Source organism: Phyllopteryx taeniolatus, chromosome 11 (genome assembly GCF_024500385.1).
Source record: "Phyllopteryx taeniolatus isolate TA_2022b chromosome 11, UOR_Ptae_1.2, whole genome shotgun sequence".
NCBI classification, from domain to species: Eukaryota; Metazoa; Chordata; class Actinopteri; order Syngnathiformes; family Syngnathidae; genus Phyllopteryx; species Phyllopteryx taeniolatus.
The window spans coordinates 28,794,753-28,819,575 of record NC_084512.1 but is presented as its reverse complement, the minus strand read 5'-3'; the positions used below and the strand labels follow the sequence as shown (position 1 = coordinate 28,819,575).

The following is a 24,823-nucleotide window of genomic DNA, read 5'->3' as shown; positions in this document are numbered from 1 at the left end:
CACACACCACCACTAGGTGGTGATCAAGCATCTTCACTCGTCAATAATACAATAAAAACGTCTTCAATTCCACCCAGTGTTTTGATATTTGAGAGGCATTTGGGGTTAATAAGAGGCATTTGAAATGGTGGCACGTGTGCGCCGACTCCCATTTGACATCGAGTTCGAAGGTGATCGCTTCATTCTGAACACAGCCACATCCACATTTATTATACTCGGGTGTGTGTGCGCACCTGTGCAAACACCGTTACCTCAGTTGTTTATTTTTACTTCCTCTCTAAAATATTGTACATTTGTTTCAATGGAGTTGTACAGCTTAGAGGGTAACTAATATCGGGGCGAAACGTATACAATTATTTCTCTTAGGTTCATTTTTAGCCATTCAAACTGCTCTAAGTGCTAGAGGACTCTGCATCTTTTTGCACAATTGTTGTTTGTTGTTGTTTTTTGTCAATGTCTTTATGTCTCCAAAGTGTTCTGTAAATTGACTGTCTGTTGTACTAGAGCGGCTCCAACTACCGGAGACAAATTCCTTGTGTGTTTTGGACATACTTGGCAAATAAAGATGATTCTGATCTTCACTCGTCAATAATACAATAAAAACGTCATCAATTCCACCCAGTGTTTTGATATTTGAGAGGCATTTGGGGTTAATAAGAGGCATTTGAAATGGTGGCACGTGTGCGCCGACTCCCATTTGACATCGAGTTCGAAGGTGATCGCTTCATTCTGAACACAGCCACATCCACATCCACATTTATTATACTCGGGTGTGTGTGCGCACCTGTGCAAACACAGTTGTTTATTTTTACTTCCTCTCTAAAATATTGTACATTTGTTTCAATGGAGTTGTACAGCTTAGAGGGTAACTAATATCGGGGCGAAACGTATACAATTATTTCTCTTAGGTTCATTTTTATGGACCACAAAAAACCTGACATTTGTTAATAGTTGTATTGTTGATTGTGTTAACAGAATCCAATACTACTGCGGCAGACTGAGTGACCGTTTCAAGGCTCAGGAAACCTTTGCAGATGTTTGAGTTTCCATCCATATTGAACTTTTCCCACAAAAGTCAAACTTTCTGAGGCACTGGATTTTGGGTTCTCATTTCGGTAAACCATAATCATCAAAATTAGAAGAAACAAAGGCTTGAAATCTTTCAATCTATGTGTAATGATCACATGGAAATTTCATTCTGAAATGCCTTTTTCCCATATATTTTTTTGATGTACCTGTAAAAAAAAAATGATAATGGATGTAACTATGCTTACATGATCCAATACTTGTCACTATGTGACTGATATTTACTAAATGGAGCACCCCCACCCCAACCATGGAGCCAAGGGGCATGGAGGGGTCGCGAGCACCGCCACCGGTGGGACATGACAAAGCGTGGACGTTTCCTCCTGGAGGCTCTCAGTTTCTTCAGCTGTGCGCACTCCTTTGCGTTGAAATTGTTTATTTCACAACAAAAACTAAAAGCACAGAACGTGTAAAAAGCTTTCCTTTTACACAGTAAAACAGATTGGAAAAACAAGCACAAAAAAAAAAAAAAGGCAGCTAAAAGGAAACCTGCTAAAACGGTTTTTCAGTTCTGACAGCGCAGCGGGAGTTTGGACTTCTGCGGGGTGGGCGTGGCCTGGCTGCCGGACACTTTGGGCCTGCCGGGGATCTTCCTCCCTTTCCTGTTGGCCTTCTTTTTCTGGAGCAGAGATAAATAAAGGCAGAATGTAAGAGCCATCATGAGTGAACACTTGTAGAATTGATTGTTCCACAAATATTTTTGCATTGAAGTTCAGTGCAAAATCATTTTATCACTGTTTATTCTCTGATTATTGCCGTTTATTTGACTGTTTAGTGATGAAACAAAACCAAATAAACCACAGTGATGCAATACGCCACGAGGGAGCGATGTAATCGGCAACCTTTTTGAAAGCGAGAACGACTTCTTGGCTTCTGATTCATGTGAACGAAGCGCTACTAAACTAGTTTGGGGCTGCTTCAGCTACAATGGCACGTTATCAAACAACAGCTGCAAATGAGGATTATTGTCACAATACAGTAATGAGCATGTTGAGACGGGAGGCATCGTTGAAGAGTGCTGCCGCTGGAGCGGCTGTGCCTTTTGCCACCTGGAAGCGCGGGCGACGTCCCGGTGACGTCGCTGGCTCACCTTGAAGAAGGGAACGCGCTTGCTTTCGTTGAAGACCAGGTTCTCGTCGATGAAGGGTTCCTCGGCGGCCACGGTCTCGTTGCACGCGCTCAGCTCGTCCTCCAGGGAGCCCTGAAGATCAAGGCGCGCTCTGTTACGTGGGGGCAAACTTTTGTGCTCGAGGATCATGTTTTGAGTCTTAAAAACGGAAATGCCCTCTCCACGTCGGGGATGAGATCCTGCCCCGAGTGGAGGAGTTCAAATATTGTTCACGAGTGAGGGAAGAATAGAACGGGAGATCGACAGGCGGATAGGTGCAGTGTTTGCAGTGATGCGGACCTCGCACCGGTCCGTTGTGGTAAAGAAGGAGCTGGGCCGAAAGGCGAAGCTCTCGATTTACCGGTCGATCTGCGTTCGCACCCTCACCTATGGTCACGAGCTGCGGGTCGTGACCCAAAGAACGAGATCCCGGATACGAGCGGCCGAAATGAGTTTCCTCCGCAGGTTTTTTCAGATTTATTAAAAGAAAAACTGACATATCACACAACCGTAAGTATTCAGAGCCTTTGCTCAGCATTTTTTAGAAGCACCCTTTTGCGCTAATACAGCCGTGAGTCTTTTTGGGAATGATGCAACAAGTTTTTCACACCTGGGATTGGGGATCATCTGCCATTGCTCCTGGCAGATCCTCTCCAGTTCTGTCAGGTCGGATGGTGAACGTTGGTGGGCAGCCATTTTCAGGTCTTTCCACAGATGCTCAATTGGGTTTAAGTCAGGGCTCTGGCAGGGCCATTCAAGAACAGTCACAGAGTTGTTCTGAAGCCACTCCGTCGTTATTTTAGCTGTGTGCTTCGGGTCATTGTCTTATTGGAAGGAGAACCTTCGGCCCAGTCCGAGGTCCTGAGCACTCTGGAGGAGGTTTTCGTCCAGGATATCCCTGTCCTTGGCCGCATTCATCTTTCCTTCGATTGCAACCGGTCGTCCTGTGCCTGCAGCTGAAAAACCTCCGCACAGCATGATGCTGCCACCACCGTGCTTCACGGTTGGGACTGTATTGGACAGGTGATGAGCAATGCCTGCTTTTCTCCACACAAGCCACCTAGAATTAAGGCCACAGAGTTCTATCTTGGTCTCATCAGACCAGAGAATCGTATTTCTAACCATCTTGGAGTCCTTCAGGTGTTTTTGAGCAAACCCCATGCGGGCTTTCATGTGTCTTGCACTGAGGAGAGGCTTCCTTCCGTCGGGCCACTCTGCCATCAAGCCCCGACTGGTGGAGGGCTGCAGCGATGGCTGACTTTCTAGGACTTTCTCCCATCTCCCGACCGCATCTCTGGAACTCAGCCACAGTGATCGTTGGGTTCTTCTTGAGCTCTCTCACCGAGGCTCTTCTCCCCCGATCGCTCAGTTTGGCCGGACGGCCGGCTCTAGGTAGGGTTCTGGTCGTCCCAAACGTCTCCCATTTCAGGATATGGAGGCCGCTGTGCTCTTAGAAACCTTAAGTGCAGCAGAAATCTTTTTTGCAACCATGGCCAGATCTGTGCCTTGCTACAATTCTGTCTCAGAGGTCTTCAGGCAGTTCCTTTGACCTCCTGATTCTCATTGGCTCTGACATGGACTGTGAGCTGTCAGGTCTTATATAGACAGGGGCGTGGCTTTCCTAATCAGGTCCAATCAGTCGCATCAAACACAGCTGGACTCCAATGAAGGTGGAGAACCATCTCAAGAATGGTCAGAAGAAATGGAAAAGGCTCTGAAGTCTTACGGCTGTGTGATATTTCAGTTTTTCTTTTTTAATAAACCTGCAAAATTTTCAACCATTTCTGTCAATATGATGTGCTGTGTGTACATTAATGAGGAACAAAATGAACAAATGATTTTAGCAAATGGCTGAAACAAAGTGAAAAATTTAAAGGGGCCCGAATAATTTCCGTACCCACTATATATTCATTCATTCATTATTCATAAATTATATAAATATATGTTAGAAAACAAGGAGGATAAAGATTTTGGGTGCACCTGGCTGCATTTGTCGTCGTCGTCGTCGTCGTCCTCCTCCTTGGACTCTTCGTCGTCGTCATGGTCGTCTTCCTCCTCAGTGGTCGCCTTCAGCTGGTCCTGCTGCCACCTCAGACTCTCCAGGATGTCCGCGCGGCTCGCCGCCTTCGCCATCTGCCGCGGGTACACGAAGTTGCGCCTCTGCGGCGTCTGACCTGAGGGGGGGCGCCGGGGAGCAACAGGTGTCAACAGGTGGCCGACATGGCGTTCAAATAGAATCTCAATTTGTTCCCAAACTTCCCATTTTTGTCCCCCTTCTCATCCTAGTCCACGATGCGAGTGACCGAACGCCCTTCTAACGCCTTGACCTAACTGCTGTCGGGGTGGCGGACCCTTGCAGTTTGCTGCCGTCTCAAAACACAACACGCGTACGTGTATATCATAATACATATACACGTACACGCACGTAGTTACACATTTTGACCTATTTGCAGATCTTTTTCCTAAAAAAGAGCTACTCTCTGTGAACAGTCATGCTGTTAGTGTAAATAGTGCACATCAATGGGAACGCGCAGAAGCCATTGAAAAAAAAACAAACACCCCCGTCTTGAGAAAAACCTGAAATCAATCAGCCGTAGTAAGCACAGTGTGGCTTGCTGAAGTATTTGTTCTTTTTTTGTTACCGGTGGGCATGTCGTGGCGCAGCTCCTCCAGCAGGAAGTTTCGGACCAGCCGCTGACTGGCATCCACCCGCTCCAGGATGTCGGCCTGCCGCCGGTCGAGGTCGGCGCCGTCCGAGGAGGTCCGGCTTCGCAGGTTCTCCGAGGCCCGCTTCGCTTCCTCCTGGCGGGCCCTTAGCTCCGCCTCCAACGCGCTGAGCCGCTCTGCGCCGTACGTCTTCACGCTCTGGAGGAGAGCCAGAGAAGAAGCCTGAGTGGCGCAAAGACTCCTGTGGACTCCTCAATAACGGCAAAGACACTCGAGTACAACCCCAATTCCAATGAAGTCGGAGAATACAATGACTTGCAAATCATGTTCAACCTATATTTAATTGAATACACGACAAAGACAAGATATTTCATGTTGAATGTTTTCTTTGAACAACATTCAATAAACGTTTGGGAACTGAGGACACCAATTGTAGGTGGAATTCTTTCCCATTCTCGCTTGATGTACAGATTCAGCTGTTCAACAGCCCGGTCGTCGTATTTTACGCTTCATCATTTTCAATGGGAGACGGACGGGGTCGGGGACGGGGTCGGGGTCAGGGTCGGGACCGCAGGCAGGCCAGTCTAGTACCCGCGCTCTTGTACTACGAAGCCACGCTGTTGTAACACGTGCAAGAATGTGCTTTGGCATTGTCTTGCTGAAATAAGGAATTGGGGTTGTAAATGTTGAGCACGCTGAAACTTAAAGTCCTATTTTCAAAAGGTTATTGATTTCAATTTCAAGGCATTCATAGCAAAGGCAAGCCTGATTGACATAGCAAATGGTGGTGGCCCATTGAAGTAGACTTCGTTTTAACAGTAAAGACTAAAACAAACCGCTTCTTAAAATTGTGTGAGTTGTACAATTTACGTTTTCTTTCTTCAAACTCAGCGGATTCAAGGATATAAATGATCCGTATTACTCATTAAAGCATTACACTTTTTACACAATCCGAAGAATGCTAAGGACATGTCATCACTGCGACACTTTCACAAATTCATATCTCAGAAATAACAGCTGTTTGCTATTGCGTGAATGCAAAATGGCCGTCTCATCCTGGCACTTCAGCTCACAGATCCCTGTGGCGTATTGCAACAACATCAGCGGTCTCTCTCCTGTGGCATTAACGGCAAAGACGTTTCTTTTAAAAATAATAATAATAATAATAATAATAATAAAAAGGAGTCTTTTGACACTAAGATGCATTTTCAAGAAAAAGGCAAATTAAGCAAGGAGAACATTCTGAGCTATACAAAAATGGCACCAGTATCTTCACAAAATGTGTTGCAAATCATCAAACTTCATTTGGGACACCTAACGGTAAAGACATATTAGTATTAAAACTATTACTTTAGAATGCATTTTTTTCCTTAGAAACGATTGCGACCTTTGATTGATGACAACTGCCAAGAATTCCAATATCCATATAAGTCAAATGAATTTTCTAAAGGAAATTCAGTGGGCCATGTCATTACTGAAAATGACCCATACAGTTGCGGGAATAGCCGACTTATCTTGTTACAATTTGTTCAGCAACGCGAGTGAAGGCGCACCGACCGGCAGCTGAGTCTATCCTGCTTGTACCTGACTGAGGGTCTGGGCGTCAGCAAACCCCTCGGCCGCCAGGGAGAGGAGCTCCCGGGCTCGCTCGTCGGCGTGCCGCTCCAGCGCGGCGCTCCAAACCTGGTCTCGTTGAAGCGCACCTGCGCACACATGGGCACCGAGGTCAAGATGTAAATCATTCACATACTCGACCGGTAGCCATTTTATATAGTTGACAAAAAAAAGTCCACTCAACATCCCGCTGTAGCGATTCATTCCCTAATCACTATCGATTTTTTTAATAGAGTGGATTATCTAGTGCAGACTTCAGTGAAATGGAAAAACCGTTTTGGAACACTTCTCGGGCACCGGCAATGATGACATTGCTCTCACGCGATTACAACATTCACGATCAACGCCGCTTATTTGTGGCCCACTTAAGCAAATCAAGTAGGGCTGTCACGGTCTAATATTTTTAGAATTGATTGTTCAGATCATTTCATTTTGCATTAAAGTTTATTGCAAAATCTCAAATGTACGCTCAAAGATTTTACTTTAGCAAAGGCTAACTGAATAAATATGCGATTACAAAGTGCAATCACAAATTGCAACTTAACGGAATACTGTTAATACATAAAACGCAAACGCAAAAACGGACTTTTCATTGGAAATCCCGTCAATATAATGAAGTGTCAAGGACGGTACGTCTTCGCTCTGCTTGACCGTCGGGCAGTCGTGCGCGCTCACAAACGGCAAAGAACTCTACAGTTGTGATTCCCTTCATCTGGGTTTCTTTTCCATTGCGGTCAGGGCAGCCGCTAGAACGATCGTTAATCGTGTCTTACTAGACAAGGGGTTAAGTTATTGGCTGCCAACATTTTTTTTTTTTACCGTCTACGTCATTCGCCGGCCCGGAAGGAAGACATTGGCCTTGTTGACACGGACGGCTGAAGGACAAAAAGTGCAGGAGTATCAAGTTGTTCCCAAACAATCGGAGGAAGAAGCGAAAAGGCGACACGAGGGGCAGATTGAGTCACCGGCGTCCCCCAAACAATTGGAGGAACAAATCAGCATGGAGATAAGGCAGTACCTGAAATCTCCCACACCCCTCCACAACTTCGTCAACGTCACGTCAACTTTTTTCACTTTATTGATTGCTTTAACTTAACATGGGACATGTTTGAAAATGTACCAAATATTCTATTTAACGTCTTTTCACGACCATAAGGTACACTTAAATCTTCCCCAAAATGGACGGGGCGCCTTATGTGTGCACAGAGTTCCAAAATCTGTAAATGTTGTTGTGTGATGAGCGCTCCGCTTGACTGACTGGGAGCATTTCTGGCATGCTAGCGTATGTTTTAGCGTGCCTGCGCCCAATAAGACGGTGCGCCTTATCTATGTATTAAATAGAGAAATAGACCCCGTAACTGACACTGCGCCTTTGAATACGGTGCGCCTTATGGTCGTGAAAATACGGTAGTCGCTTTATTTACCCCTATTTTTTCAAAATAATACATTTTAGAGCTGTATTTTTGCTCAAGGTTTGTTATCCAATCAGAATCTGATACCCTCCCATGCCTATCAGAGAATATTTACTGTTGAGAGTCTGAAATCTGAGGATTTGGACAATTTTAAGTTCAACAATTAGACTTTACACCGATCTGATCGGCTTGATCGGTATCGGCCGATAATTTGCTTTTTACGCTGATCGGGCTCAATGTCATAAGTCGCCGATCCGATCAATGACGTAATTGATCAACTCCGCAAAAGACATTTATTCAGCATCGCCATCGTGTACAATATATTTGAATCAAAAAGCTAGTTTCTTTTTAGCCTTGTTGCGTGTCTTTTGACAGTATTGTAAATATCTGACAACCAATAAAGTTATTTACAAAAAATAAAAACATAGCGGTGTGGATCACACTACAAGACAAATGTGTTTTTTCACGATTGCACTATGGTCAGACTACTGAAATCAAATCTTGCATTCTGATACCACCGCATCCCGTCTTTTACGATCACTGGGCTTTATCTTGTTAACTCAAACGCGACCGGATACACTCCTTACCATGGCGACGACATCGTGACGCGTGCATTATAAAAACAAAATGGGGAAAAAAACGTGTGCTGGTGGTCACCGGGGCTTGGGAGATTCCGTTCATTTAAGGCTTGCTTGAGGTATGTTCACGTACCTTTAACACGATACCGCTCGCAAGCAGGCAACAAAACGTTACGTAGCCTAACAAGCCGGTGCTAGCACTAACAGGTTGTGCGTAAACATCCCGGCGTTATGTCGAAACATGCTCTAAAGTTTTGGTGTGTGTGAAGTAATTTCATTAAAATAAAGTAATTCAATGACAGTAAGTTAGCTCCCATTATTTCTGTCATGTTGTAATGTTGGTTTGACCCGAGTGATCCGACTCAGACGCCGGCGTAAGCATAGGGGCTCGTACCCGACACGCCGCGCTGGAGCCGCTCACAGCAATCGCCGGCCTCCCCCAAGACCCGCTGGCTCTCGTCAACGTGGACCCGCAGCATGGAGGCCAGCGACGAGGAGGTGGAACACAGGAGTCGGGCCCGCGTGGACGCCTGATGTTCCACTGAGCCGCAGCCACTGAGGAGGAGCACGGGAGACAAGCGGCGACGTGAGCGAGCGCACGCCACAAACACGCCATCATTTCTTCTTTCCATTTCTAATACTAAGCTTTCGGAAACTCATCATATTACATGAAATTGCTCTCAACAACAACAACATCAAAAAACATTGGACCCAAAGTGTATGATTCAACCCAATAAATAGGTTCAAAGAAAAAGAAACACAAATCTTGGTTTTAATTGGCCACTTCAAGAGATATGAGGGGGGGAAAAAAAAAACATTATATTCGCATTGACAACTGAAATGGTTAAGAAGAAAAAAAAGCAAGCTTTACCCGAATGGTCCGCATAGAGCATTTTTACAACCCAAGTACGCAGAACACTACGGCAGCAATCCCCGACCGATCAGGAGTCAAGTTCATCTTTAGTATTCATTCTTTCTCTGACATTTGTTTGCTGATGTGCTGTGAGATTTTTCTCATATAAAATATGCGCCTTGGCTCCATAAAGGTTGGGAAGCACCGGTTTAGAGGAAGGAAATGAGCAAGACATGACAATCCGCTACATGCGCGACCGAGTTCCGCATTTGGCCAAGCGGGCACACCCACTTCCTTTTCCCCGAGGTGAATGGGGAAGGGGACCCTTTCATGTACAGTATGTAACCTTTGCCCAAAGCCACCAGCCGTAAAGAAAACAAAATCCTAGTAGCTTCGGCTTCAAACAATCATGTCATCAATCCTAGTTCTTTAGGCTCGTTAGAATACCTTACACGAGAAGTCAGCTACTGTATGCCGTGTTCCGCGTCGGTCACGTGACCTTCTGCACATAGCCGACCGCTTTCAGCGCACTTGGTCGAATCCCCATCCCTCGCTATTGGCGAGAGGGATCGAGCCCAGCCGCCAGTAGCCAAAATCTGCCAGGAACCGTCCATCCACCCAAATTGCAACAAAGCACTTTTTCCATTCGAAAGGCTGGAAAGGCCTGACGAAATGAAGTTCAACGTGCTGCCTAAGCAATGCTTTTATATTCGACATTGCTTTGGCCTGAACACAAAAACAGCAAATAAGTGAGTTTTAGCGCAAATAATAGAGGACGGGTTCCCAAACAAGTCCGTGAATGTGTGACTTTGCGAATGCCGAACCGCAAATATGCGTCAGTCAACTATTGCTCTGGATAATAAGCAAACGTACTGTGCGTTTATTACGTAACGCTCGTTACCAAACCTGTAGATCACGTAAACATGACAAATTTAATCTAATGGTTTTCTATTTTTGAACTTTTTTGTTTGTGATTTGAAAACCAAAAAAATAAAGTCACAATTGAAAATGGAAAGGAATGATGGGCGGACCGCTGCCGCCGTTTTGTCGGTTTGTGCCGGCTCACCTGCTCAGGCTCTCCTGAAGGTTCTGAAGGGGAGTCTTCAGGGCTCTGCAGGACAAGCTCAGGTTCTCGTAGTCTTCACTCGACTCTCTGGCCAGAAGGTTGAGCTGGTCCTGCAGCATCTGGATGGTCTGCTTGAGACTCTGGAGGAGGTGTCATGACGCTCAAGTTAGGAAGAGAGACTTTTTTCCAGCCTGAAGCTTTTTCTCAGTCATTAAGAATCCTGCTGCCATTTTTTTTTGTGCAGATGATGCCAAACTTTAGTTCTTTTGGTAAAGCAAGTCAGGAGTTCTCAAACTTTTTGGGGTCTAGGGACCACTTACAGTGGCTAAACCGTTCCAACGATCAGTCAGGGACTTTGGCGGACTCTCTTCCACTCTGGATTTGCCCGCGGTGAGAGGCGCCAAGGGAGTTGTGTGCATACTGATTGCCCCATGTCTCGGTGCCTGTACATTGGAGTTTACCTCGGTAGACGAGAAAGTTGCCCCCACCCCCCCTCCACTTTCAGGTGGGGGGGACGGGTCCTGACTGTTGTCTGTGCCTATGCACCAAACAGCAGTTCAGAGTACCCACTCTTTTCGGAGTCCTTGGAGGGGTTGCCGGAGAGCGCTCCCACCAGTGAGACATGGAACGCCGGTCACGCTGGAAAATTCAAAGAATTCTGGAAGAGTCGGCCAAAATATCTCCACAGACTAGACTCTTATTACCAGTTCTAGAAAACGCTTGATTTCAGTTGTTGCTGCTGAGGATGGCCCAAATAGTTCGTAGGTTTCCTTCATAAATAAGATCACCATTTAAAAGTTCACTTGGGTCATATGTGTCTGATATTTACATTGGTTTGATGATCTTGAACATTAACATGGAGAAACTATACAAGAATATAAGAATTTGACAAGGGGGTCAATACTTTTATTTTTTTTTACAGCCAATACGCTTTTTTTTGTTAAAGCTCCTACCTACACTGGCAATTTTTGAAAATTGAAGTCATGTGGCTCAGTTGTCCTTGGATGAATGCATTGAGCTTCAGACCTGCCGCCGCTCGAGTGAAGTGGTAAAAAAACCTAGAAAACCGGTTTGCACTAGTAACTGCAGTTCAGTGCAAGAGTGCTGCTGGCGATTGCGGCGGGGCGGCTGCCATCACCTACCATCGGAAGGGGGGAATTCTTGACTGGTACATTTGAATGGTAGTCAACTAGAAACCATGTTCCAGTTGAAAGTAACCTATAAATTACCAGGCATGTGGGAAGAGAGAAAACTGCATCAATAAAAGCGCAAAAAGGATGCGTGTTGTTGTTGTGACTTAATTTGAAAGTAACAAGTTGTAAAACGCGGCACGGTGGCCGACCGGTTAGAGCGTCAGCCTCACAGTTCTGAGGACCCGGGTTCAATCCCCGGCCCCGGCTGTGTGGAGTTTGCATGTTCTCCCCGTGCCTGCGTGGGTTTTCTCCGGGTACTCCGGTTTCCTCCCACATCCCAAAAACATGCATGAATTGCCCGTAGGCATGACTGTGAGTGCGAATGGTTGTTTGTTTGTATGTGCCCTGCGATTGGCTGGCAACCAGTTCAGGGTGTACCCCGCCTCCTGCTCGATGACAGCTGGGATAGGCTCCGGCACGCCCGCGACCCGCGTGAGGAGACGCGGCTCAGAAAATGGATGGATGGATGGAAGTTGTAAAACAAGTTTCTCCCTCCCTTCTCTTTTATTATGTTAAAATCCAGTCCTAGTTTTCTTTATTAGGTGTATGCACCGTTGGGTTAAAATGTTGGAACGCTTGTTGGCTGGCTAAACAAATAAAAAAACAGAAGCAGTGAGGCTAGTGAGGCATCCATTACCTTCTGGTTCATCTCCTTTGTTTTTCGGATCTGGTCCTCCAGCTGGTCGTGTTTGTCCTGTAGGGCATTCAGATTCTGGACTGTGGCCTCACGCAGGGCCGCCAGGTCGGCAACCAGGCTGCTGAAGAACTGGCCCGTCTGCTTCATGGCATCAACCTGATGCGGGCCGTGGGAAGGGGGGAGAAAAAAAAAAAAAAAAAAAAAAAAAAAAAAGATTCTTTTTTTTTTTTTTAAAAGACGACAACAAACTCGGCATGCAAACTCCCCCCCCCTTGACAACCTCGTCAGCCAGGGCTTGCTGCGCCTCTGTGGTGTTCCTCAGGGAGGCGGTCAGCTCCTGGAGCACTGAAAAACCCAACAGAGTTTGACCCTGAAGAACTTCCTTCATGTCCCTCTGGTGCTCCTCCTATGTACACACAGCGGGAGAGCAAGCGAGAGAAACAAGAAGAAAAGTGAGGAAAAAGAGAAGCGAAAGAAAGAAAAAAAGAAAGGAAGAGGTGAAAGAATGAGGAAAAAGAAAAACACGAAGAGAAAATGAAAGATAGGAAGAGAGCAAAAGAGAGAGACACACAAACAGTCAGAAATACAGAGAGAGAGAGAGAGAGAGAGAGAGAGAGAGACACACACACACAGACACATCAGTGGTCCAGGTGTTGCCCAGCAAAGACAGTGTCCATGTTTGGATTGTTGTCCGTGGTGCTCACCAGAAACTCCTTGAGGACCTCTTTGGCCCGCTGGCTGAGCCCCTGGTGCCGCCGCACGCGCTCCTGCCAGCGCTCCACGCCCTCGCCCACCAGCCGCCCGACGCCGTCCGCCAGGCCTCCCACGCCGCTCACAGCGCTCGTCAGCGCCGCCGTGCTGCCCGTCAGAACATCGCCTAAGAGAGAGGTGACCGTTAATGAGCCAATCTAATCCCACAATATAATTGGCCAATTTGTAACGTCCACTAAATAAAAATCCCTTTGTAATGCTTCGGGAATAGGGAATATGGGAATGCGGTGTGCGGAATCGTTCACTCATTCCCTACTCCTTAAAACGGGATTTTAATGGACTTTTAGTAGTCCAATGCTGCTGTATCTAGTCCACTTGGTAAATCAAATTATTATATACAGTAGTTGGTACCGATAGCCTGCGAGTAGTCGCAGAGGACGCGTCGATGTTTGTCGCCTTGTTGCTGGACGCCGCGCTGCACGTCGCTGAAGGCTGCAGACATGCGCTCGGCGAAACTCTGCTGCGCGGTCTCGTTGTGCTGCTCCACCTGCAATCAAAATAATAGGTCATTTTGGAACAAGACGCTTGAAAATCTCAAATCTTATGTCCTGCACTGAGGAGGAATTTTTAGAATGTGGCCCAAGATACAAGGTGCCCCTGTGAAAATATAACGGATATCAACTCCAAAAGAGCTTTCAAGATGAAGCACAGAACACAGCGGCAGTGAAGTGCTGCTATTGAGGATGAAAAGTGGCAGAAAGCGCATTGTGATGAAGTGTGGGCCTTTTTAAATATTTTATACATATTGGGCCCTTATTTAAATTGTATGCGTGCTATTTGATTTTGGCCGTTAAATCCCTTCTGTGCTCCAAATGCAGCATTCCAAGTCAATTATTTCATGTTATGGACTTTGGAGCAATTTTGACTTGAATGTACTCTTTCTTTAGTTCCTTAAAAACGTGCTCCGAAATACACTTTACACGATCAAAACCAGAAAACAGGTCAGCGGACTTCCTGTGTACGTATGCTGAGCTACCGAGCATGTGACTGTAGGTTGATGACATGGTAGTTTAAAGCGGACCTTGCTCCAATTTTGGTTTCTTTAAGGCTGGTGTCTTTGCACAAAAGTTATATTCTTTTTCTATAAGAGTATGATTTGATATCCATAAACAGAGGTGGGTAGTAATGCGCTACATCTTCTCAAGTAACATTTTCGATAAACTGTACTTTTGACTTTTACTTGAGCATTTATGTGAAGAAGGATCGATACTTTTGCTGCGTTACAATGATCGACATGCCGTTCACTACTTTTATTTATCCACTGGATAGCCTGGAGGAATATACGGACACCGTCACATCCTATATTAGCTTCTGCGAAGATGTGCGTGTACCAACAAAGCCATTTCGCACATTCAACAACAACAAGCCGTGGTTCACTGCCAAACGTAAGCAACTTCGCCAAGCTAAGGAGGACGCATATCAGAGCGGGGACAGGGCCCTGTATAATCCAGCTGACTAAAGAAATTAACATTGCAGCGAAGTTGGAAAAACAGTTTAGCGCTAACGACTCACAATCGGTCTGGCATGCATTCTAATCGCTGACCAATACAAGCGACGATCCCCCCAAGCTGAGAACAATAGCACGCCAGCCAACGACTAGAATACCTTCTACTGCAGATTTGAAACCCACCAAGCTTAAACACTGGCTAATGTCATCTTTGGTAGCTCTGTGGTGACACCTTGTGTTCAATAACAGGCGTTGGCATTTCAAGTGCCTACGGGTGCTTTGTCACAGTCCCCTTCGCCATTCATGCGAGCAGGGAGGAGGAAGTGCTTGGACCCGTTTTGTCGAATGCGGAAGTAGGTTGTGCATATAGTACCTCATTGTAAAATGACTGGAGTAAATTAGACTACAGTATTTGCTACTGACCATAGGGTTAGGGCTATTTTCCTATTCACGAGTATTTGTGTGCATGTAGATTTAAAATGTTCAAAACAATGCTCTGTGTTAAACTCCTGTCACATGGCAAAATATATGCCAGGCTGAGAGCGGTTGCCGAGAGCTGCACGCTAACAGAGTTAGCACAGTTAGGTTTACCAGCTTCTTCCTGTCCAGCTTGGCGTGCAGACCTGAGACGTCGCTGGTGCTGGCTTCCGCCGTGTTCAGCAGCTGTACACACGAGCACAACAAAAAAACAGAATTGTAAAGAAAGTAAAACCAAAATAAAAGAAATCATTGTGATGATCCTGACTACTCTAAATGTGACAAGACCTTACTCTTTCAGTAGGAGTGCACAAACATTCCGCATAATAGGTGTATATATAGGGCTGGGCAATAAGGACTAAGTAAATCTCACAAAGATAAATGTCTTTGGTTACAGAAAAAGCAAACGACATTCACTAATAAATGCGTAGAAATGTTCTCTCTGCGCACAAGCTGAGCACGTACGCAAAGTCACCGTCGGACTCGAGACACGTGCGTGACGGCCAGTTTTCTTCGCACCATCACAATCAGAATACATTCCAAATGAGCAGCTCATGCTGGCCATCTGCGGTCTGCGTTACCCGCACCCCTTTTCTGCAGCAAGCGAATCTTTATCCTATTTTCAAAAGACTCGACTCATCGGAAAGCTTGCTAAACACAGAAACTGACAACATACAAAAATGGTAATCATTTTTCATTAATTCCAAAGTTAAATTACAAAATGTGTTGACGTTTTTTCGAAAGCGGATCGCTTGTGTATACACTGATGAGGTTATAAATTTGTGAACTCTCAGAGAACACAAAGTACGAACATTGTGATTTGATGAATCACAGATTTGTCAGAAATCATCCTGACAATTATACTCGAATTGATGGGGGGGGGGGGGGGGAATTTTGTTTTAATCTATTAATAGGCCAGTCCCACTAGATGTATGATTTGCAGCTATGAAACAAATGTTTTTGCAGATATCATCTGTCAATCATTGTGTGTCGTCGTATGACCTGCGCGGCGGTGCTGTAGAGATCCTCCTGGGCCGAGTGAAACTCTCCGGCGATGAACTCCTCCTCGGCCAGCTTCTCTTTTGTGGCCTCAAGGTCTCTGCTGGTCTCCTCCAGTCTACACAGTAGACACACAAACACACGAGTCGTGAGGTGACGGTGAGGGTGCCCGATAGGTCGTCGGCGGGCAGGAGCGCTCCTCACCGCTGCTGCTTGTCGTCCAGCTCGGCGGCGCAGTGCTCCAGCTGACTTTTACCGTCTGCAAACAGCTCGCTCACCTGCATGCGCACACGAAATCTGGATTAGCCGGAGATTGAGCCCAGTTTGACATCAATAAAGGTGATCATTACTCATAGCAGCGTGAGAGCGCCTCCATTCTGTTCACACATTTCATTTTTAATTAGGACCAGATGGGGCTAATTCCAGAGACTTTAATGCATTAAAAACACGCATCCCCTCTCTTTTAATGGACTACGTACGGTCCCCTCCAAAAGTATTGGAAAGGCAAGGTCAATACCATTGTTTTTGTTGTAACTGCTCTAACTGTCCTGTCTTATCTTGTCCTGTCCTGTCCTGTCCTTCCCTCACAGGGTGCAGCACAACGGCCCCATACGACACTCAAAAAGAGATGTGGCTTAATCCTGGTTTCACATTACAGGACTTTTATTACAAATAATTGTGATCATTACCATATTTTCTGGTTTCCTATCCAGAAAAGCAGCATAAAAAAGCCTTGCGTTTTGCACGTTAAATTTGCAATTTGGATCAGATCTGAATTAATACTGGTTTACACTGACCCTCTTTTGGCCACGCTTACACAATAACTGTGATCATTAATGTGTTTTTTCTGGTGACTTAAAAAATAACAACAACAACAAATTAAAAATTCCAATCCAGAAAGGCAGCATGTGTGTCCACATGTGCAATCTGGATCAGATCCGGATTAAACCAGGTTTGACATCACATGGGCGAGCACATGCACAAGAACATTTGTTGAATGAGGTCATCCTCTACCTTCTTAAGCTCGTCCTCCATGGCGGCGATGCGTTCAGTGTACTCCGTGACGTGTTCGTTGTTGGCGGTGATCTGTTGCATCATGCTCCTGAAACGCACAACTTTTCAGAACACGCACACTTGCACAGACGACACGACATCAACACGCCTGCACATACACGTAGTTTTCCATTGACAGGTAGACGCCATTTTTGTCCCTGGTGGCGGCCAGGTCTCGCTTGAGGCGCTCGATCTCCTCCGTGTATTCCTGGGCGTCAACAAAAAGAGAATATTTTGAGAATCCTTCACTCGTTCCCTACTCACTCATCACGATAGAGCAGGAATTTTCAATTGCAATTTGTAGAGGCCCGGTTGCAAAGGTGTTCCCAGGGCAAAGGTCAGAACACCAAAAATGTTTTCATTTGCGCAGCCGACTTTTCAAACACGTACAAATGGCAACTAGTTGGCGAGACGCTCGCCTGCCTGCTGGCTATTGTCGAGGTGGCCTTGAACAAGTCATCATCCTCACTACCCCGGTTCAAGTGGTGCGACACTCTTTGCGCACCTCTTTCACCCTGAATCTCTCCTTGCATGTCTCCACGTGTGTGATCTGGTTCTATAATGTGTTGTGCAATCTGTCTGTAGTGTACGATAAATTGAATTATTTGACTCCCACTAAAGGACAACAACGCATGAACAATTGAAAATGAATACATGTATTTCAAAAGCACATAAAGTGCTTTTTTAATGAAACATTCAAAACCGCAAGGCCTGCTGCAAACTGAGGTCGGACTGGACAGCATCGCATAAAAATAAGAGTAGTCGACGCATTGAGATACTGGATGGATAGATGGATGGATGCCCTGAACAGTGAGCCTGTAGAGGCATTTGAATTTTTTAAACCATAAAAAAAGACAGTTAAGGAAGAGGCGGGTAAATAGACACATTCAGTACACACTCAGTCTGGACCCGGAAAACGGTCCGCCGTTTGAAGATGCCCGCTATATAAAGGATAAAGGGCACCACAGGATATAGAGGATTGGCTGTGTTGGGAATGGCTCCCGAAGTGCCGGCGTTCCCGCACGACGGCGCCGATGTGAGTGCGGAGCCGGACTTACCTTGATGAGCGTCCTCTTGGTGAGCTTCTGGTTCACCTCGGGCTTGTTCATGATATTTTTTGCCCTGCTGGCGTACTCCAACGTGCTCAGCGTCTCCTGCACAAACAAAGACGTGTTAGGGCTCATAATCATTTCATTGATCTCATTTCAAATTAGATCATTGATCGTTGATTTTGTCCTTTTGGGGCAAAAAAGGACAGAGGCAAGATACAGTGCAGTGGTACCTTGACTCACGAGAGCGCCAACTTTGTGGGTTTGAGTTCCAAGTCGTGGCTTGGTGAGTATTTTTGAAGCAATCAGGACAAAATGGAGTGTGCGCTACTTGTCTGCAACCTCAACGAGCCAACTGTTTAGAAGTCGGACACTCGCAGCAAAGGGACGTTGTAGGGAGGGACATACTGTGCAATCCCACTGATAAAACTCCTCTGAGCATCATTGTGCTCCAAAAGAGGAGTTCAGAACCTCCCATCCCATTAAAAATACACATGGAAAATAATCGCACAATTAATTGATTGTTCTTTTCCCAAACAGTCAAATCAATGAAAGTGTCCATGTAGTCTTCATCTCAGTCTTGTCAAAGTTGTTTGTTGTGTGCACAGGTGAGTCAAAAACACACCTCGAGATTACTGGAAGATGGTGACACGGTGGCGATGATGGAGGTCTTGGTGCGTCCCCCCAGCGAGTCCTGCAGGATGCGCGTCAGCTTGGACTCCCTACAGGAAGTTCATCGACGGCCATGTAATCCACGACATGTACATCTATGATCTGCGTGTACTGCACCTGTACGGGACGTGAGGTCTCTTCTCCACCAGAGCCGTGATGACGCGGCCCAGTGTCAAGAGAGACTGATTGATGTTTCCCGCCTCCCGTGCCCGTTTGTCCACCGCGCCAGAGCGGCCGATGTTCTCGCTACCCGCCAGGTCCACCTGGGTGAGGCGGATAACGTAAAATGCCATCATTCCGCTTTGAAACCGTTTCCAAAATTTGGACAATGCAGAGAAAGTGTGGAGACACTGGCGTTTAAGTGGCAGCATCACAACCCGGAAAGACACTCATCGCAATGCTATTTTCCGGTGAGCCATTTGATGACATTTTTGGTTCAGTGGTATATAGCTACGCTCATGTTATTTATAATTTAAAAAAAAAAAGAAAAAAAAAGCAAAAAAAGCATTTTTAGTTGGCCACTTATTGTACTCGTACGCTAATCGGCGTCTTACTTCCACCACTGCCAATAGCGACACGGACCTTTCAGTGCATCATCTTGAGAGGTTTACCACCCTGCTTTCTCCCTGTACTGGAATATTTCATCACGCTGCTGTTTGCCAGGAAGTCAGCCAGTTATCTGCTGGTGATCAACACCAGCAGCTCATATGCAAACACAGCGTTCCTAACATACTCAAAATTTGAATAACCCTGAGTGACATTCCACAAGATGGCGGCGCTGCGCTGCTCTCTGTCCCAAACAAACAGTTATTTTCGTGTTTTACGTACGCTCTCTGGACAACAAGCTGCATTACATTCAACTGCTCCGCTCTACCTGTAAGACGGTGGGAGATAGCTGTGTTCTCATGTTTGTGGAAGCATAGCTTAACAGCTAGCATGCTACATTCGCCAAGTCACCGATTCTTAGATTTTTTGGGGGGGGGGGGGGGAACCTACCATCTGTTATTCACCGAAAAAGTCAAGCTAGTCATTGTTCATGCGCTCATCTGGTGCTATCTTGGTGCCAAAGAACCGTTGAGGAGCTTCATTTTACCATCAACTTTATCCCAAAAAAATATAACTACATCTCATTCCCTCACAAAATAAAGTATCTCTCCAAAAGTAGTCCTTTTTCCCCATCTTGTGGCAACTACAGACAATTGGAGTAGCCAGTAGAAATCTTTTTAGGAGGTTATCGTTGATTTTGGCAAGGCTCGGTGCCTCCCACTCTAATGTTCATGTTGTGAAAGTTTGCTTTACCAGGTTGAGTTTGCCGATCTTGACCAGCTCCTCGCCGTCAAGTGTCAACTCCTTCATGTGAATGGTGACCGAGAAGACCGAATGCGAGCGGCTGCGCACGATTTAAAGAAAACAAATTTAAAAAGCAGGTAAGCACCAAAACTTTCCTTTATCAAATATGGATGTGTGGGGTGTGACAGGGGTCTACCTGGAGTAGGCATTCATGAGTGTGGAGGCGGTCCTCCTCTTGGCGGATCCTCTCTCCAGGATGTGATAGACCTCGTCTTTGTTATGAACGGTCACCTCCTCCAGACCTTTGACCACAACGCCACGCTTCCAGCACAACAACAAATGAATGATGATAATAATAATGCATACCACATATATCGTGCTTTTCAAGGCACTCAGAGCGCTACACAATTGCACACATTATTTATTCATTGGACAGTCACACCCTCGTGGTGGTAAGCTACTTGTGTAGCCACAGCTGTCCTGCAGGGGGCGGTCTGACAGAAGCGTGGCTGCCAATCTGCGCCCGCGGCCCATTCGACCACAACCAAACATCCGACCGCATTCATTCATGGGCAATGTGGCTTAAGTGTCTTGCCCGAGGCAGGGCGTACGCTTAGCCTATGTGCCAAGCCGCCCCAAAGGTTAGCACATTAGCACAAGGCTGTCTGACCAGCGCCTCAGCTGCTTTCTTTATCTCAGAGGTGTTCAAAGTTTTTCCTCTGAGCGTCGCATACAGACAAATGCAAGGCTGCAAGGGCCACTTGGACATTCGAGACTTCGCTGTGGACAGCATCCTCAGAACGTATTTTTTTTTCCTATTTTTATTATCCATTTCTGAATTTGAAGCTAGTTCATTCTGTGTTGTGACATAATTCCTAACATCGCTCCGTAGCTTAATACATTTAAAATTAACATCCGTAAACTAATTAGATAATTGTAGCCGGGTTTCCTAATACAAGATGTACTAGCGGATCAGCTCTTGTCGCCGATGTTACGTGTGCTTCGCGGTTCCAGGGCCACGACCTGCAGCACCTCAACGCGAAAATACAAAAGAGCGCTGCAACAAAAACAACACAGGCTGATCTGATGAGCAAACGTGTTGCTTAAACGTAAGAGGAGCAATAAAGGATGTCCGCTCCAGAGGTGGGGAGATATTCTACTCAAGTAAGAAGACTGTTACTTGACAATAATGTGACTCAAGTAAAAGTAATCCTCCAAAAAATTACTTAAGAGTACAAAGTACACAGTCAAATAATTACTCAAGTACTGAGTAAATAGTATCTTCAGATTTTTTTAACCACAGCATGAACATCGATAAAATAAAATGTCAATGTGCAAATTCTAATATTACTGTGTGTGTGTGTGTGTGTGTATGCATGCACAGCCCAAACTACATCTGCAATTTACTGCAAGGTGTTTTCTCAAGTTATTAGTGGGCTGAAATATCCACGTTCGGGCAGAAATACTACAATACATGAAAGCTGTTGTTTTTGTTCGTCTCAATGTAAACAAAAGTAGCACGCCGTTGCCTTCATGCCAACATGGCCGGCGTGCAGACACGACGATCAGCCGGGCTGGGTTATCTCGTGTTAATACCTATTGTACGGAATGCAGTGTCTGTGTACATGCATGTTCCTTTAAGAGGCGGGGCCTGGTGGGGTGGCATGTGACATCAACCAGCGTGCGTGTGAGTGTGTGGCTTTGAGCTGCTGGACACAGAAATGGCTGAAAAGTGCATTGTGAATGTGCCTCTCCTTAGTTTTTCTTTTTTTGGGGGGCCAATTTTCAGTCGTTTGCTGAAAAAGGTACCTTGTTCCGTGGGTCGTCGAAGAGCTGCAGCCGCTCGTTGACGTCCTCGCTGGGGCTGAGCAGGTCGAACAGCTCCTCGTTGTAGATTTCCAGCAGCGACACTTTGACGGAGAACTCCGTGCCGTTCTCGGACAGCTTCGCGAAGATCTGGTGGAGAGTCCTCGGTATGATGCCGGCAAGGGGGTCCTGGAAGCGCAACGAGAGGGAAGCGGTCAGGTGACGTCCCGTTACGTGATTAGAGACGGATCGCGCTTGCCTCCTCCCAGGTGAACTGTTCGTCCGGACTTCTTTCTCCCTCCATGGTGAATGTCTTCCCCGTTCCCGTCTGGCCATAACTGCAATGCACAACATGAGAAGAAAGTTCAGTCCCCCCCAGGAACTCATAAAGTCTCGCAAAAAAAATTTAAAATCTGGCGAAGTCGCCCAATCGCTGTGAATTATGGGCGGGCCTGCAATTTCCTCCAACAATCGCAACGTTTCAGCAAATTGGACCGATCATTGGCGCTTTCCCAAGATCCAATCACAGCATCCCTGCCGGCAAATTCAAGTCTGTGTTTTTGATCAGAGGATAAATGCATGTGCGATTTGATCAAATTTCAGCTAAAGACCAGTGGCGGGTAAAAATGATTAATTCCCCCCCCCCCCCCCCAGGGGCTGCCGTGTGTGTGTGTGTGTGCACGCGCGGGTACTCACGCAAACACGGTGCAGTTGTAGCCCATGATGACCTCATCCAGGATGGGACACACCACGCTTCGGTACACGTCAATCTGCTTGGCGGCGGGTCCGAACACCTGCGGGACGCCAAGAAAATCAGAAGTCAACAATAACACCGACACAAAAATTCTGCCAGCAGAACGATGCTATTAAAGAGATTAGAAATAAACGGACCATATCGAAGGTGTACGTCTTCTTGGACGACTTGTCGACGACGCCCCCCGTCCTCACTAGAACTTCCCTCCTGCTTGGATCGCAGTCGATGACGTTGTAGGAGGACTTGCGCTCCACCGTGTTGAAAGGTCTGAAAGGGACAAACGCATGCAAGCTTTTCAAAAACGTCCAGCTCCTTTAATAAAAGTTTACATTTGTTAAACAACAGAGCTTTTACTGCGCCCACTTCTCTCTCGTTGAACATCCATTTCTTACACCAGTGGTTCTCAAAATGGGTTCGCGCAAGATAATTACTAATAAGTCATGTATCATTTGAACAAGAGCATTATTACAAATGGGTACTGGCGGCCAATAAAGCAAAAATACTAAACCAATTTGGGTCACTAAAAAGCTCTGATATGATTGTGACGAATCATCACAAATTAGATGAACAGACGGTCAGGTCATATATTAAATGAATTCTGATACACCTCACAGTATCTAACGAATTCAAATATCCAAGTTGACTAGTGCATTGATCCAAAAATGAATACAAGAAAAAAGTGACCTAGTGATTATATTGCAACGTCAACACAGCAGCATGTGACATTCCTGCAGGGACAAAGCTTTAAAAAAAGAAAAGACATATTTTGACAGGATTAAAATCCCCTCCAATAAAAACAGGCACTTTTTTTTGAGAATGTAACATTATATACACATCTTATTTTTCTGAATCTTTTATTACCATGAGCGCAACATCTGTGATCAAAGAATTCCTCTTTCATCTACAACCACTTCATCGCACAAAGGGCATAGATGTTTTTTTTTTTTTTTAAGGTCTTTGTTGTTGTTGTTTTTTTTAATTTTGGTGACAGTGGCCTCTTGGAAAAGTACCACTTTGTATTAATCTAGTTGATTAAGTGTGACATTTCTTTCGGATTCTGCATTTCTGGACTCCCTGCATGAAGTAAGTACACGTCCAGAGGAGCACAACATGAGGAGAGTTGTTGAAAAGCGAGAATGCCGATTACCTGCATCTGACGACCACTTGGATGTTTCTTCCCTTTTCGTCCCGTTTGACTCCAGCGAGAAGACTTGAAGCCATGACTGCGCGTCACACAAGACAACTTCAACTTTTGTCATTTTCAAGCCAGAAGCCAGCAGGTCAACAAGAAGCAGACAAACGTTAAATTACGAAGCACACAAATCCGAGCTGGCGGCAGTTAGCACCTGCGTCCAAACGTACCGGAGGCCTTCCTCGAGTTCTCCGCTGCTCCACTTGTTGTGTTTATGGGTTGGCTTCGGTCTCTTCCGTGGCGAAAGTCGGCAGCGCTAGCAAACATTCTGGCGCTCAGTCGGCGTCAGTTAAGCCGACTTGGGTTTCAAATTTCCTTCAGCCAATCACGCAATAGAAACGCTCGGCGAACTATTCTATTGGGTGAGGCGGAGACGTGACTTTCCCCCGCACAGCATCATGGGACATTGCAGCATTAAAAAAAACCGCAAAAAAACTTTGTTGACAATTGATCGCATACATACATTCATTCATGTATTCCTTTTCCATATTGCTTAAAGTCCTCACGAAAATGGATTCTTCATCCATCCATTTTCTGTACCGCGGCCGTGCTGGAGCCTATCCCGACTGACTCTGGGCGAGAGGCAGGGTACGCCCCGAACTGGTCGCCAGCCAATCGCAGGGCACATAAAAACAAACACCCATTTGCACCTACGGGCAATTTAGAGTCTTCAATCAACCTAGCAGGCATGTTTTGGGGATGTGGGAGGAAACCGGAGTGCCCGGAGAAAAGCCACGCAGGCACGGAGAACATGCAAACTCCGCACGGGCCAGGCCGGATTTGAACTCGCGACCTCACAACTGTGAGGCAGATGTGCTAACCAGTCGTTCCCCGTGTTGCCATTGTGCAACATCATTCCAAAAATCAACAAAACATGTTTTTTTTGGTTGTTTTTTTTATCGTGGAACTTTTTGTGTATTTTGCCTAAGTATGATCATGTTTATCATGGAACAACATTTTATATCTTAGGATAATTATGGAAGCCAAATACATTTAAATCAATTGTTTCCAGCACAAACAGAATTCTTTTCAAAGATGATCAATGACGAAGTTCACAATGGAAGTCGCACCATCGTCATTATTTGGTTCTTTTTTCCGA

General features: G+C 45.8%; 1 protein-coding gene across 3 annotated transcripts; it reads right to left on the bottom strand.

Annotated features, from left to right (window-relative positions):
* Nucleotides 1-1,157: 1,157 nt before the first annotated feature.
* On the bottom strand, nt 1,158-24,066 carry kif11 (kinesin family member 11). Of its 3 annotated transcripts, none has more exons than XM_061790208.1 (27): nt 23,895-24,066; nt 23,680-23,755; nt 22,670-22,799; nt 22,475-22,572; nt 22,038-22,116; nt 21,782-21,967; nt 20,169-20,293; nt 19,982-20,072; nt 18,800-18,945; nt 18,636-18,732; nt 18,020-18,115; nt 17,081-17,169; nt 16,923-17,010; nt 16,113-16,186; nt 15,912-16,026; nt 15,024-15,095; nt 13,337-13,472; nt 12,919-13,091; nt 12,495-12,620; nt 12,215-12,370; nt 10,385-10,524; nt 8,860-9,020; nt 6,446-6,564; nt 4,837-5,059; nt 4,175-4,368; nt 2,177-2,287; nt 1,158-1,705 (listed from the first exon to the last, which is right to left on the bottom strand). In XM_061790208.1, the coding sequence occupies exons 1-27, from the start codon at nt 23,989-23,991 to the stop codon at nt 1,592-1,594; spliced, it is 3,312 nt and encodes a 1,103-aa protein (XP_061646192.1). In that variant the 5' UTR covers nt 23,992-24,066; the 3' UTR covers nt 1,158-1,591. The 3 variants fall into 3 exon arrangements, with proteins under 3 accessions (XP_061646192.1, XP_061646193.1, XP_061646194.1); XM_061790209.1 differs by having other exon boundaries at nt 23,680-23,781; nt 23,895-24,041; XM_061790210.1 differs by having other exon boundaries at nt 23,879-24,031.
* Nucleotides 24,067-24,823: the final 757 nt, after the last annotated feature.

Excerpts from the sequence above, each read along its gene's own strand:
- kif11 (XM_061790208.1), bottom strand. The coding sequence starts at position 23,991 with ATGTTTGCTAGCGCTGCCGACTTTCGCCACGGAAGAGACCGAAGCCAA. Across the intron at positions 18,733-18,799 it reads AGACCTCACGTCCCGTACAG|GGAGTCCAAGCTGACGCGCA; the intron begins GTGCAGTACACG and ends AACTTCCTGTAG. Across the intron at positions 9,021-10,384 it reads CTTCAGGAGAGCCTGAGCAG|TGGCTGCGGCTCAGTGGAAC; the intron begins GTGAGCCGGCAC and ends GCTCCTCCTCAG.